The 14,703-nt window shown below is 35.8% G+C and overlaps 1 protein-coding gene across 1 annotated transcript; it reads left to right on the plus strand.

The window, feature by feature from the left end:
• Positions 1–5: 5 nt before the first annotated feature.
• On the plus strand, positions 6–5,664 carry LOC117319402 (the record flags this gene model as incomplete). Its single annotated transcript, XM_033874214.1, is given in 2 exon segments — positions 6–50; positions 5,351–5,664. Coding segments are annotated over 2 exon segments (240 nt in total), but the record flags the coding sequence as incomplete, so codon positions are not given.
• Between the last annotated feature and the right edge of the window lie 9,039 nt (positions 5,665–14,703).

A 14,703-nucleotide genomic window follows, 5' to 3' on the forward strand; every position in this document is an offset into this window, starting at 1 on the left:
CACCGGTGATAACATCTACTTCCGGAAACAACATCAACTTGGAGAGCAAGGTAAGTTGATACTTAGGAATTTGTGGGAATTATAGTAGTTAAGCGAGGTTTTTGTGTGTGACATCAATGTGCCATAAAATGTTACTAAAACAAAGGATAACAATGTCGACTTCAACAGCTGCGTAAGATATATAATATCGCATTATTGCTTCAAATGAAACCGTCTTCAGGAAGAGGCCCCCGACGGGGATTTTATTTACATAATATCCATTTTTTGACATAAGCGTTTCCTTTATTAATTGAAAGCCGCGAGCGTGGCAGATGAAACAAATGCTTCGGTATGTTTTTCTGCTTTAATTGGGACAATGCATTTGGGAAAATGCTTATTTCGTTGTTCACACTTACCCACCAAAAATATCCATATCTCAAATATTTTATAGTGATTTTCCTGACACAAACAGTTTTTTAACGTTTCTAGATCCTTCATTATAGGCCTGTTCGTTTGAAATATTTTATAAGTACAGTACTTATCAAAATGATAGAAATCGATAGTTATGTAGTTATTTATCCCCCTAGCGCGAAGCTAGAAGGCAACCATATCACTATGTACATTTTTTACAATTAAAACCTGCCACACTACTCCCCCCTTTCAAATGTGTTTGCTCCCGAACACACAACCCAGGTTCTGTCTGCAACCTCTCATTCTCCTATAGCTTACACTTGGAGTGGTCAACGGCACCAATTGTTACAGGAAAGAGAGTAGTGTGCCCCCACCAGGGATCGAACCAGTGACCCTGGGCTTACTGGTCCGCCGCTCTATGGACCGAGCTAAAGGGAAATTCCCCCTAGCGCGAAGCTAGAACGCGACCATATCACTATATACACTATTCACAATTACAACCTGCCATACTAGATATTTTTCTTACCTAAATTACATACCAAACACGATAGATAGACAGATAGATAGATAGATAGATAGATAGATAGATAATCTTTATTTCCCCATTTCAATGAGATTACAAATATATTTTTATCACGACGTGAGTTCGAATCCTACGAAGGTCGCTTTTTTTTCATCACCCCCCCCCCCCCCCCCCCCTTTTTGTTTTTAATTTTCAAAATCGATGCCATATGATAGATGTTCTTGATTGTAGTACTGTAGTGCCTGTAAAGAAATATATATTTTATCAACAAAATAATGCAATACTCAAGAAATAAATTACAAGGTTTTCCCGGGGTTTCTTTGCCGTTTTTCTATTAGAAAGAGGTAGAACTCAGAACTAAACAGTACATGGTAGAATAGAAATAATCAACTTTGACTCGAGTATTGTTGCAGGATATACAACTCGGACTAGGATATTTTGCAATTTAAATTAATAAGTCAGGCCTGCGGCCTTCGTTATTAATTTAATTGCAAAATATCCTCGTCCTCGTTGTATATCCTGCAACAATACACGAATCATCGTTAATTATTTCTTAAATAATACACACTCGTGTCAATAATACACGCTCGCGAGTCACGGCTGTTACAATGTTATGTATCTAATATTCACCCGTTATTAATACGGTTACTGTAGCCGAGTGGGCTAATGGGTTAGTCTCTTCACTTTTTATCACGACGCGAGTTCGAATCCTACGAAGGTCGCTTTTTTTTCATCCCTATTTTATTTAAATTTTTTAAATCAATGCCATATGATAGATGTTCTTGATTGTAGTACTGTAGTGCATGTAAAGAAATGTATACTTTATCAACAAAATAATGCAATACTCAAGAAATAAATTACAAGGTTTTCCCGGGGTTTCTTTGCCGTTTTTCTATTAGGAAGAGGTAGATCTCAAAACTAATCAGTACATGGTAGAATAGAAATAATCAACTTTGACTCGTGTATTCGGAACTCGGACTCGGATATTTTGCAATTTTAATTATTAACTCAGGCCTGCGGCCTTCGTTATTAATTCAATTCCTAAATATCCTCGTCCTCGTTGTATATCCTGCAACAATACACGAATCATCGTTAATTATGTCTTAAATGAACGCTTGTTGTTGGTCAAATATGGTGTCAATCTTGTGTAAAATATTTGTTTCTATAGAAAAACATCCTCTCCTGTACATAGCTTATTCCAAAGGAAAAGCTTGGACTGTTGAATTTTCGTGTTAATCTCACGAAGGCCTAATGAGGCTATGGTTACTGCGTTCGGAGAACAAGTGTCGAAACCCTGTATTCTACGTGCGGCTTTACGTTGGAGTATTTCGATGTTATTTAACGAATAGTTAGAAAAATTGCTCCACAATTCACAACCGAATAAGAGAGATGGTGAAATTTTCCTTTTCCATATCGACACACTTGTGACGGGGCTCATTCCGTTTTTGTAGACTCCAATTGAAATGAAGCTATTCAGTTTCTTTCTTTTTTTATTAATGGATTCTCGTATAGCAAGCTCGCTTTTGAGGTTTTCATTAAAGATGATTCCCGCATATATTTTTGAATTTTCAATTGGAAGTTGTTCCTGGCCGAGCGATACTTTGCATTTTCCAACGTCGATCCTTCTTCTGTCAGGACGAAAAAGCACAGCTGCACTTTTGGTGGAGTTGTAATTAAGCCTTCATTTACGCGAGTAGTTGTATACAATATCAAGGAGCCGTTGCAACGTTCTGTTACATCCAGATATGACACAAGTATCATCCGCTAGTAGTATACAAGGAACATGTATGTTTTCAACCAATATACCGTTTTGGGACAAATCTAGTTCCTGCGCTAGACCGTCAATCACGACGAGAAACATTCAGGCAGATATGGTTCGGCCTTGACCGACGCCCTGTGTGACGTAGTAGGGTTCCGACATTTTCCCACCATAGAGTACCATGGCTTTCACATTTTGAAATGAATCATACAGGAGTCTCCATGTTTTAGAATCTATTCCAAGCTGGTGAAGTTTGTAGAAAAGACCTGCTATCCAAACACTATTAAAAGCTTTCTGGCTGTCCAAAAAAGCTATACATACCGGAGAAGACGTCTCCATATACTTTCATGAAGAATGAATCCTGCCGTGATACTACCACATCTCCGGCGAAAACCTTGTTGGAATTTAGAAGCGAAATTATTCATCTCTGAGAACAGAACTAACCGCCTATAAATTATTTTTTCGAAGAGTTTTTGAATTATCGACATTAGTGTTATATCCCTATAACTGTTAAGCCTGTCTTTGTTATTTCCTTTATATAACGTTACAACTATCCCTGACTTGAAATGTTCTGGACAGATTTCACTTTGTATAATATTGTTATATATTTAGGGCCCCGCATCGAGAGATGCGGGTGCCCTATAGTAATCAGGTTGTCCGTCCGTCCGCCCGTCCGTCCGTCCGCCCGTCTGTCTGTCCGTCCAACTGTCCGTTTTTTTTCTTCTGCACAAAAATGATTGAAGGAGATGAAGGATTTGTATCAAATTGGAACTGATGATTCCTCATGCATCCTAGATCAGATGTGTAGTATTTCATGCAAATCGGATTCAAAATGGCTGTTAGGCGGCCATATTGGATTTTAACATTAACATGAAAATACTGGATCTTTGTTGTTTTTAACTGTTCACTATTCGATTATGCAAAGTTGTCAAGAAATAAACCAAGAGTTAACTGACAGAATGATCAAACTCATAGTTCAAGGTCACAAGTTCAAAGGTCAACGGTCAAGGTCATCCTGGGTCGGCTTCAAAATGCCAGGTAATCGACCCTTTTGGATTTTAGCAGTCAAAACAATTTTGACATTTTCTTATCAATGAATGATCTTGTTCTCAATTGGAAACTTTGATTGCTTCAACAATTTAAATTCGTTTGAAGGATTTAAAAGGTCTAAAATTGTCATTTACTTTTTTTTTAGAAAAGGAATGTAATCCTATCATTATTCAAAAGGCTTTATTCAGCACAAATCATCTAATAACATGAAATGTTTGTGCTTACTTAGTTTTCCGACGTGATATCACCATCAACTGCTCCTATACTAATAACCTAAGTTGAATATAATATTATATAACTTATTGTAGTTTGTACTAATAACCTGGTTAATTATATAAATTTCCCATTGAAGTTTGTACTTATAACCTGGTTAATCTTATAACCTGATTGATTTTAATTTGTAGCAATAACCAGGTTAACTGTAATTTTGTTTAATAAATAACCTGGTTTATTAGGGCCCCGCATCGAAGATGTGGTGCCCTATAGTAATCAGGTTGTCTGTCTGTCTGTCCGTCCGTCTGTCCGTTTTTTTCTTTTGCGCCAAATTATTGACAAGAGTTGAAGGATTTCGGTGAAAATTGGTACCACTTACAAAACCGTCTGTTGCCATGGTAACAAATGGAGGTTTCTGATTGGTTGAAATTTCTATATTGTTCGATTTCGGTGAAAATTGGTACATAGTGGTTTTTAGGGAAGCCAAACACAATGGTACCACTTATGAAACCGTCTGTTGCCATGGTAACAAATGGAGGTTTCTGATTGGTTGAAATTATTGGGAATTTTCGAGTTGATTTTGGGAAAAAATCAGGCTAAAACGCATTGAGAATGGGGTCGTTTGGCGCACCCAGTTATATAGGCAGGAAAAACACTGACAATAATTATTACATTTACCCTGAAGGGTCAGACACATAGCGGGGCCCTTTCTGACGTGTCAGTGTTCTAGTTTCACCAGTAATTCCACAATAATATCAGACAGACATTGGAGATGTTCGACAGATATCCTGTCGTGACCAGCTGCTTTTCCTCTACCCATCAGCTTCAGCTCAAACAAAATATCTTCTATTGTTATTGGTGTATCAAGGATCGTCTCAACGTTGTTAAATGTCTGTACCCGTAAATTGGCTACTTCTGATTCAATGCGATTTTTGAAATCTTCGTCATAATGATCCATGTGTGTTGGACTACTTACATGTTTATAGTGCTGGAACCATACATCTCTCAATGTTTCGGATCACGCACAATCTCACCATTAATACGTTGTTCGCTACATGACTCCTTTCGGGCGTTCTTTGAACGCATGACATTGAAAATTGTTCCAGCGTCTAGTTCTGCAGCCGCCATGAGGTCTTCAGATTGTTTGTTGAGGCAGATTTCTCTAGCCTAAAATAAAATGATGTACAATGTGAATCTATTCCCTAATTGACAGTAATTATAATAAACCATTTTATTATAACCAATTTGTTGTGCATGGAAAATTCATGTGGTGATAGATCTATTTGGATAGTATTAGCTGTCTGCATATTTTTTATTGTTACTAATATGTTCAATGCCAATACATCATCATTATACATCTGTATCTTTATGCATGCATCTGTGTCAACTTATACTGGTAATGGTTTTATTTTCAGGATATTGAAGCCCTATGCCTCAATGAAGCGGTGCTTGTTATTTCCCAGTGGTTATGGAATGACCTGATGGCACTAGAGGATGACGAGGAGACAACAAAGGGGTTCATGCATGCTGCCTTCCGCCAGTTTGTCCTCTGGCTGCATCACCGACTTTGGGCTGGGGTTCCCCTGATCCATTTGGACCATACATGTTGACCTTTATTCTTCTGTGAAGTCTGGTGATAGAGATTTCATACCTGCAAACATTGTCACCAGCCAAAATTTTGTATAAGCATAAAGATTGATTCATTTACAATTACTTTCCTGAAAAAAAACCAACAACAAATATTACACTAAAACTCATAGTAGTATTTCATAAGAACAATTGTAAAACTAAAGCAAGACCACTTTTAATTTTCGCCGCCCTCCCTTGAATTTTGCCGGACATATTGATCTTTTAACATAATGCCCTTTAGTATCTATACACTTTTGCCAGTGGTGTTAAGAGTTTCGATGCCACTTTTATAGATTGTTTTTCCCTTTTGGGGATAATCTATCAGCAGTATGCCATCTGCATCCCAGAAAACCGAGGCCATAACATTCCAAGCTGATGGAACTGTCTTTAGCTTCTTTGGTGGGAAACGCCAGGGTGCTTCCATTGTTTCGATTGTTGTTTGGCCTCTGGAGTAAAATGATGGACCCATGTTTCATCGCCCAAGGTGACAAATCTCTGAAGAAATTTGGCAGGATCTTCCTCAAAAAGGTTAAGATTAGCACGCGATAATGTGCGCCTAGTGTGCTTCTAATCAACTGTCAGAAGTCTTGGTACCCTTCGGGCCGAAAGCTTTCTCGATACAAAATTCTCGGTCAGAATAGAATGTACTCTTTCCTGTGAAATGCCAACGCTACTGGCTATAAATCTTTCTGTGACTCGTCTGTCAGTCATAACAATATTTTCACTGTAGCATATGAAGGGGCATTTTCCCCTAGTGTTGCTACCATATCACTATGGATATTCTTAGGTGTTAAACATTTTTTATGCAAATATTGGGTCACTGCTCTTTCACCGATTTTGTATATTTTGCAAAAGCCGCTTGTCTTTGTTTATTTTAAAGTGCTACCTCGTCGATATAAACTATCCAAATTATGCCATTCCCTGGGTACACGGTCCTATATAGTCAGAGAATAGTAGGACTTAAAAAGAGCATCCTTGAGTACCTCCTTCAAAACGAGGCTCACAACATATCAATCATCCCTCGTATATATAGGGCCTAAACAACAGTGACGCTTTACCTATCTCCATATAGAATTAACCCCAACCCCATAATATAGGGTCCAACCCCCTCTTCCGCGTTACTGTATATTTTATAGTCATGCACAACCCACCCCATCCCTACCATTCCGCTTACAATCCCCTCACACATCAGCATGTAATTTGTCAATTTTAAAGTTTATTTTTTTCCTCAATTAGTCTTTGGCAGGAGGGTCCTTTGTGGCAAAACTCTTTGGCAAATTAATCATCGGGGATTATTCTCTGCCAGTGTAACAGAACTCGACATTCCTCTCCAATATTCCAGTCGACATTCTACAACTCGTTCAGCCAGGTCATTTCGGTACCCATGGTCTTTTTCCTCCCCGACGGCTGCCACTGCCCATCGTTTGCGCTTTTTGTTGAAGGTTATGTGCATCCTGAAGTTCAATTGTATAGTTATAATGTTTTGAAGTTACAATTTTGTTTTCTAAAATGTCAAAAGATAACTGATGATAGAATAATAAATTTCCCCGAAAAATGTCATTCGAAAGATGTCTGATGTGTTGTAAAGGTTTTGCAAAAACTTATGTGAACATTAAAATGTTGTACCAGGTATATGTTGAGGTTGTAATACAAAATATATCCCTTTATCATTCAAATAAAAAAGGCGTCATGATATTTTTTGTTTGTGGTACTTTGTGTTAGCATCAATTTTTAGTAATCAAATAAGATACTCTCATATATATATATATGATTGTTTTTCTGTTTCGTTTTGTTATTTTATATATATATTCATATATATATTTAATTCAAAGACCCATTGACCCACAGATGGGATTGGCTTTGGAATTAAACACTCTTTACAGAAAAGATTATTCAGAACTTAGGCTATAGTTGTGTGTTGCCAAGGGAGACACAAGAATGACTTGTAAACCCAATTACTTAAATTCTTATCGAGTACTACAATCTGTGTGTGTTGATTTTTATGTCTCGGTCAGCATGATAGTTCTTGTCTATGGCTGGTAGCTGGTATCTGACCTTATACATGTAATGCATAGGTTGTGTGTAGAAGTATCGCGTAGCTGCATACATCAGTATAAGTTGGTTGAAGCTCTCCAGCAAGGCAGTACTTCTGTAAAGTTTATCTAAAAAGAAAACAAATAAGCACAAATAATGCATTACCATAAGTGGAAGTTTGCTGTCACAGCAATAACGTGTGAGGTCGGATGATCTAGTATAATAATGATAATGGAACATTATTGGTTTTGCTTATCACTGAAATTCAAGGTAACTTTGAACAAGTGACTATTGAGAAACTTTATATCAGCTCCGATAAAAACAAATCTACACTAATTTATGTCTAATAATAATGTACAATGATGAAGCACTGATGATCTGAATGAAGATCTTGTGAAGTAGATATAATTTCTATTAGTCAATTTGTGTGGGGACACGATAAGCTCAGTTGGTACTGTAGAGCATATGCTTCTCAACATTGTGATCAGAATCAAAGAGTTTTGGGTTCGAATCCATCCTGGGGCAGTTTGTAATAGAATATTTATGGGCGTGGCCTGTGCTACCCAGATCTCCCACACTTGTCTAAACAAGGAAACCCTCCCTCAAATTTGATTGAACTGCTGGATTTACATGAATACTGCATTGAATTTACAATGTAATGACAACCGGTATACTCTTTTCTTTACTTGCATAAAACATGTAAAAGTTATATACCTGAAATTCAGGTAGTATTGTTCAGAATCCTCATGTCGTATTTAAGTCAATTGTTCGGAGAGTTTCCTGTGCCTAACTGTCTTTCTCTAACCAACTTTTCTCCTTTTTGTTCTGTTGCCACCTCCACGAGGCAAAATCCACTGGACCAGTGTACATCTACAATGTACCCTGAAAATAAAATGAACTGTTCAACATATTTGTATGCAATTATCATACAATGAGTTGCCGATAAGATGATCATGCGTTGATTATAAGTACATACTACTGTATCAGACAATATAGTATCCCTGTCCCATACATGGTTTGCTGTATATTGCAAGGAACAGAATTCCAGAAAAGAACATACTATGGGATAAGCTGTCTACTTTGCTGACATGTAATAAATTCTGTGGTTGCCGGGCGGGGTTCTAAAAGTTGCCAGACGTGCCATCTCTGTGTGTTGTATATCAGGTTCTGGTAATGGTTAATGTCCCAAAATTCGTATTTCGATTTGAAATCAAACCACATGGTGCGGTTCTCAGTTTCAGGCTAATTACAATTACAAAAATAAAATTGTCAAGAAAAATATTGAAAAAGGAGTTCCCTTAGCATATTTATTTATTCAATAATAGTGCTTCATTAGAAAAGTACCGTGTCCTTATTAGGTGATGCATGCAAATTTATGTAACTGTCTGTACTTACTGTGAAATCGCATTCATCCTCAGCCTTACACATTACAGGCATGCCAAAAATGATTTGCAATGTAACATGCCCATTTCTGCAAATCGTTTCCTATTGTTGGGATGTCTGTTTCAAATAAAATGGAGGCATTTAACTGGTTCCCATGTCATTTGCCCACCATACATCTTGCTGCCATATCGACTATAACAACATTAAAACCACTGTTTATTGCTTAAATGAATACAGTATAAAAACATCGTTTCAGATGCTGATTTTCTACACATTACAACAGTTAAATATTAATACGCCTGAAAAATAGCCTGTTACATTTCTGTAAATTGTGTTTTCTTTGCCATCTGTTCACATGAAATAATTCTTATTCAAAAAGTGATTACCCTAATGTAAATATATGAATTAAATGAATTTATATAGCAAAATGCATTCAATCCCCATGAAAAAGTTATGAATGCTTAACTCATCAAACACGTGACAGCTCTTCACAGCTGGGGGCTAATCCATATATGTGAGTGCCGGTATGGATAAGAGACGTTGACATTTACTTCTATATTGTCAGAGAACTAATTGTTTACTATACAATGTGATTTTATCAGCTCACCCAGAATGTCTACTAATTATTACTAACCAATGTATTTCCCGAACACATGCTGGAAAATGTCGTGGGTGGAATATGAACAATTGCTCATGGTTCATTTTGCACAATGTTAAAATCAGATATACATTCATAAAACTAATGAAAGGATTTGTTTTGGATCAGCATTTCCGTATATCTATGGCATACTGGCCGGGTATGATAACACATGCTTTTGATAGATGAATGTTGATAAGAATAACGGAAATGACTTGTGGTCTTCATCCAGATATCAATGAAAAATACGATCAAAGTACGGTTAATTAACTTTCCAGAACACCTGGGTCCTTAGTTATAAAACCATTCCCATGCTCAATTTCACATTTTGTGCTCAGGCTCAAATTCTTTTGGTGATTAATCTGATATCTGAATTACTTTTTTTAAAACCATTTAAACGGAATTGTGGAACGGCTACAAGTGAGATGTCATTTTCTATGTTTTTTTAGCCTGCTATTTCTTAATTTATTTAAGTTAAAAAAAGCTGATTTGAGCACATATTTTATGTTTGAGCATGAGAAAGGTTATATCAATACTGCCGAGGTCTTTTTCTGCTTCCGATATATTTAAGCTATGTAATGAATGTGAATATTTGTGCTTTATAGTGCGACTTTTGCTTCTTACACATATTTACTTGTACAATATCAATATACTTTATGGTGCTTATTAATGTCCTGTGGTATTCCATTGTTAATATTCCGGTAGTTACCTATAGACATGATATACGGTAAAGGGCACTAATCATAATCAAATGTGATTTAAAGGACTATAAATAACATCTAAAGCGTGCCCAGTATGACGTCATGACTGTAGCCAAGGGGATGGTGACATGTGAATATCAAAATGGCTGTTTAGAATTTCCATCTAAGGATTGCTCTGGTGGAAATGAATACGTCATGATAGTAAAGGAATAAAAATTAATACACATTTGTACAATATAGCAAAATATGTTGTACAATATAGCAAAATATGTTGTACAATATAGCAAAATATGTTGTAGAATATAGCAAAATATGTTGTTCAATGTAGCAAAATATGTTGAGAATACAACATATAAAACATATTTCACTGTTATTTGATATCTTCGAAGGACTATTTTAATGTTTAGTTATCAGCGAATTTACTATAAGTTTATGATTTCAGTCAAAATAATCAAAAGGAATTCAGGGTTTAAATGTTTATTTCATCAGTAATAGTGAATCTTAATTTAATAAATCAAGTTTAGACTAAAATGCAAAATATGATGCTAATTGAGGGACGTCAGGAGGCCTTTATACACAGCCCTTCAAATATGACAGAATCAAATAATAGTCCATCAGCGTCACAAATGGCTTCTTCAGGAACCCTATCAGGCTTCTAACATGTCACGTATAGCATGTCACGTATAACATGTCACTGTAACATGTCACGTATAACATGTCACTATAACATGTCACGTATAACATGTCACGTATAACATGTCACTATAACATATCACTATAACATGTCACGTATAACATGTCACGTATAACATGTCATGTATAACATGTCACTATAACATATCACTATAACATGTCACGTATAACATGTCACTATAACATGTCACTATAACATGTCACTATAACATGTCACGTATAACATGTCACGTTTAACATGTCATGTATAACATGTCACTATAACATGTCACTATAACATGTCACGTATAACATGTCACTCGAACATGTCACTATAACATGTCACTATAACATGTCACGTATAACATGTCACGTATAACATGTCATGTATAACATGTCACTATAACATGTCACGTATAACATGTCACTATAACATGTCACTATAACATGTCACTATAACATGTCACGTATAACATGTCACTCGAACATGTCACTATAACATGTCACTATAACATGTCACGTATAACATGTCACGTATAACATGTCATGTATAACATGTCACTATAACATGTCACGTATAACATGTCACTATAACATGTCACTATAACATGTCACTATAAAATGTCACATATAACATGTCACGTATAACATGTCACGTATAACATGTCACGTATAACATGTCACCTATAACATGTCACTATAACATGTCACTATAACATGTCACTATAACATGTCACCTATAACATGTCACGTATAACGTGTCACTATAACATGTCACTATAACATGTCACGTATAACATGTCACTTATAACATGTCACTATAACATGTCCCTATAACATGTCACGTATAACATGTCACGAATAGCATGTCACTATAACATGTCACTATAACATGTCACTATAACATGTCACTATAACATGTCACTATAACATGTCCCTATAACATGTCACGTATAACATGTCACTATAACATGTCACTTATAACATGTCACTATAACATGTCACGTATAACATGTCACGTATAACATGTCACGAATAGCATGTCACTATACCATGTCACTATAACATGTCACTATAACATGTCACGTATAACATGTCACTATAACATGTCACGTATAATATGTCACGTATAACATGTCACTATAACATGTCACTATAACATGTCACTATAACATGTCCCTATAACATGTCACGTATAACATGTCACTATAACATGTCACTTATAACATGTCACTATAACATGTCATGTATAACGTGTCACGTAAAAATGCTTTTTAACTAAGATGTTCTATGATATTCAATAGAAACTGGTTAACAAAATCCCAGTACATGTACAATGTATAACAAATTATACTATGACCTGTCGGTAAAAAAAAATCATCTTACCTATCAAAAATCCTTTCTTCGAGCAGTACTGCAATGTTTAATAATTTCACAGTTATTTCGAGAGAAAACTGAAAATAGATATATCCTTCTTAGTACATTGTCCGGTATGTATAAATCAATACAATACGATCATAAAAACTAAACTCAAAATCTGACAAAACGAGGCCAAACAACAGAAAGCTCATACATGTGAAGGAAAGCGTAAATCTAAATGTAAAGCAACAAAACGAGGCCATGAAGAATAATACCACGTGTTATGGAAGGTTAAACGTCTTCTACTCTATTTCATCGACGGCGCCTTACATTTCCAAAGCAACCGGCACTTTGAATTCAAGTCTCTGAATTCCTAAATTTTATAGAAAATGGGATGACAGTCTACATGTGATGGGTGTGTGAAGATGTCCGCTATGAGATCTTATCATATAGACGTACAATTTGTGTATACTATCAACGGATCTCAACGAAACACGTTAAAGGATATGGTGACGTCGTCCGTCGTCCATGTTGGAAAAACAATAACATAGCCTCATAATAAACCAATAATGGATATATGAAATACATAAAAACAATGATGTTAGCTTTATCTTAATTTTTTATACTCTTTACAGTGTATGTAGCCTTAGATGACATAAACACCGACGGACTTCTTCAAAACATCACCATAGAAGTGGACAAGATCAACACAAAGTGTAACGACGTGTACGGGCTGGGTGAGTATGGCATTGATTGGTCATCGCTGGTCAGGTAGGAGATTCCCAGAATAGTGTGGACTGTCTGGGTACAATGAGCATGACTTAAAATGATACCTTACATGTATCGCAGGCGTCTGGTTCTGGTTCCTATTAATAGAAAAAAAATTAAAGTAGGAGTAGGGTCTCATATATATATATATATTTACATTGTATATATATATATTTTTTACAAACCGGAAGCAGACGCCTGTGTATATAGTAATATAACGGCGAATATCGCCAAAGCTAGTATTCCTAATGACATAAACTTCTGTTGGACGTGTGATCATGACAATGGTAGTCTTTTACTCTTCTGAGTTCTTATTTAAGTTTACACTTTTGTTTTTATCTATTTCCGGATGTGTTTATCAAACCTAATAAAATTGTTATATTCATGTCTGTAGACTCTTTTGTAATGCATTAAGGTGTGTCTTAAAATTCACAAAATCCACGTCTTAATCGTACTCCTAAGCTGTGTGGTCATCGCGAATACACTATATTTTATAGTGCGAATTGTGTCACGTTTGTTCCTATCCAATATCATTATATTTTATAGTGTGAATTCTTTTACATTTTTTTGTCCAATATCATTATATTTTATAGTGTGAATTCTTTTACATTTTATTAACATCTTCCTAAGTAACAACCTCTATCATACAGTCCTCTTATAGTAACAACCTTTATCATACAGCCTCCAAAAGAAACAACCTCTATCATACATCATTCCAAAGTAACAACCTCTTTCGTACAACCTCTTACAGTAACAACCTCTATCCTACATCCTCCTACAGTAACAACCTCTATCATACATCCTCTTACAGTAACAACCTCTATCATACATCCTCTTACATTAACAACCTCTATCATATATCCTCTTACAGTAACAACCTCTTTCATACATCCTCCTACAATAACAACCTCTATCATACATCCTCTTACAATAACAACCTCTATCATACAGCCTCTTATAGCAAGAACCTCTATCATACATCCTCTTAAAATAACAATGTCCTTCATACAACCTTCCAAAGTAATAACCTCTATCATACATTCTCTTAAAATAACAACCTCTTTCATACAACCTTCTAAAGTAACAACCTCTATCATACATCCTGCCATAGTAACAGCCTCTATCATACATTCACTTAGAGTAACAACCTCTATCACACATCCTCTTATAGTAACAACCATTATCATACAGCCTCCAAAAGTAACAACCTCTATAATACATCTTCCTAAAGTAACAACCTCTATCGTACATCCTCTTTTAATAACAACCTCTATCATACATCCTCTTATAGCAAGAACCTCTATCATACATCCTCCTTAAAATAACAATGTCTTTCATACAACCTTCCAAAGTAATAACCTCTATCATACATTCTCTTAAAATAACAACCTCTTTCATACAACCTTCCAAAGTAACAACCTCTATCATGCATCCTCTCATAGAAACAACCACTTTAATACATCCTCTAATAGTGACAAACTCTATCATACATCATTTCATAGTAACAACCTCTATTCTGCATTCTCCTACAGTAAAAAACCTCTTTCATATATCCTCCTACGGTCACAACCTCTATCAAACATCC

Source organism: Pecten maximus, unplaced genomic scaffold, assembly GCF_902652985.1.
Source record: "Pecten maximus unplaced genomic scaffold, xPecMax1.1, whole genome shotgun sequence".
NCBI classification, from domain to species: Eukaryota; Metazoa; Mollusca; class Bivalvia; order Pectinida; family Pectinidae; genus Pecten; species Pecten maximus.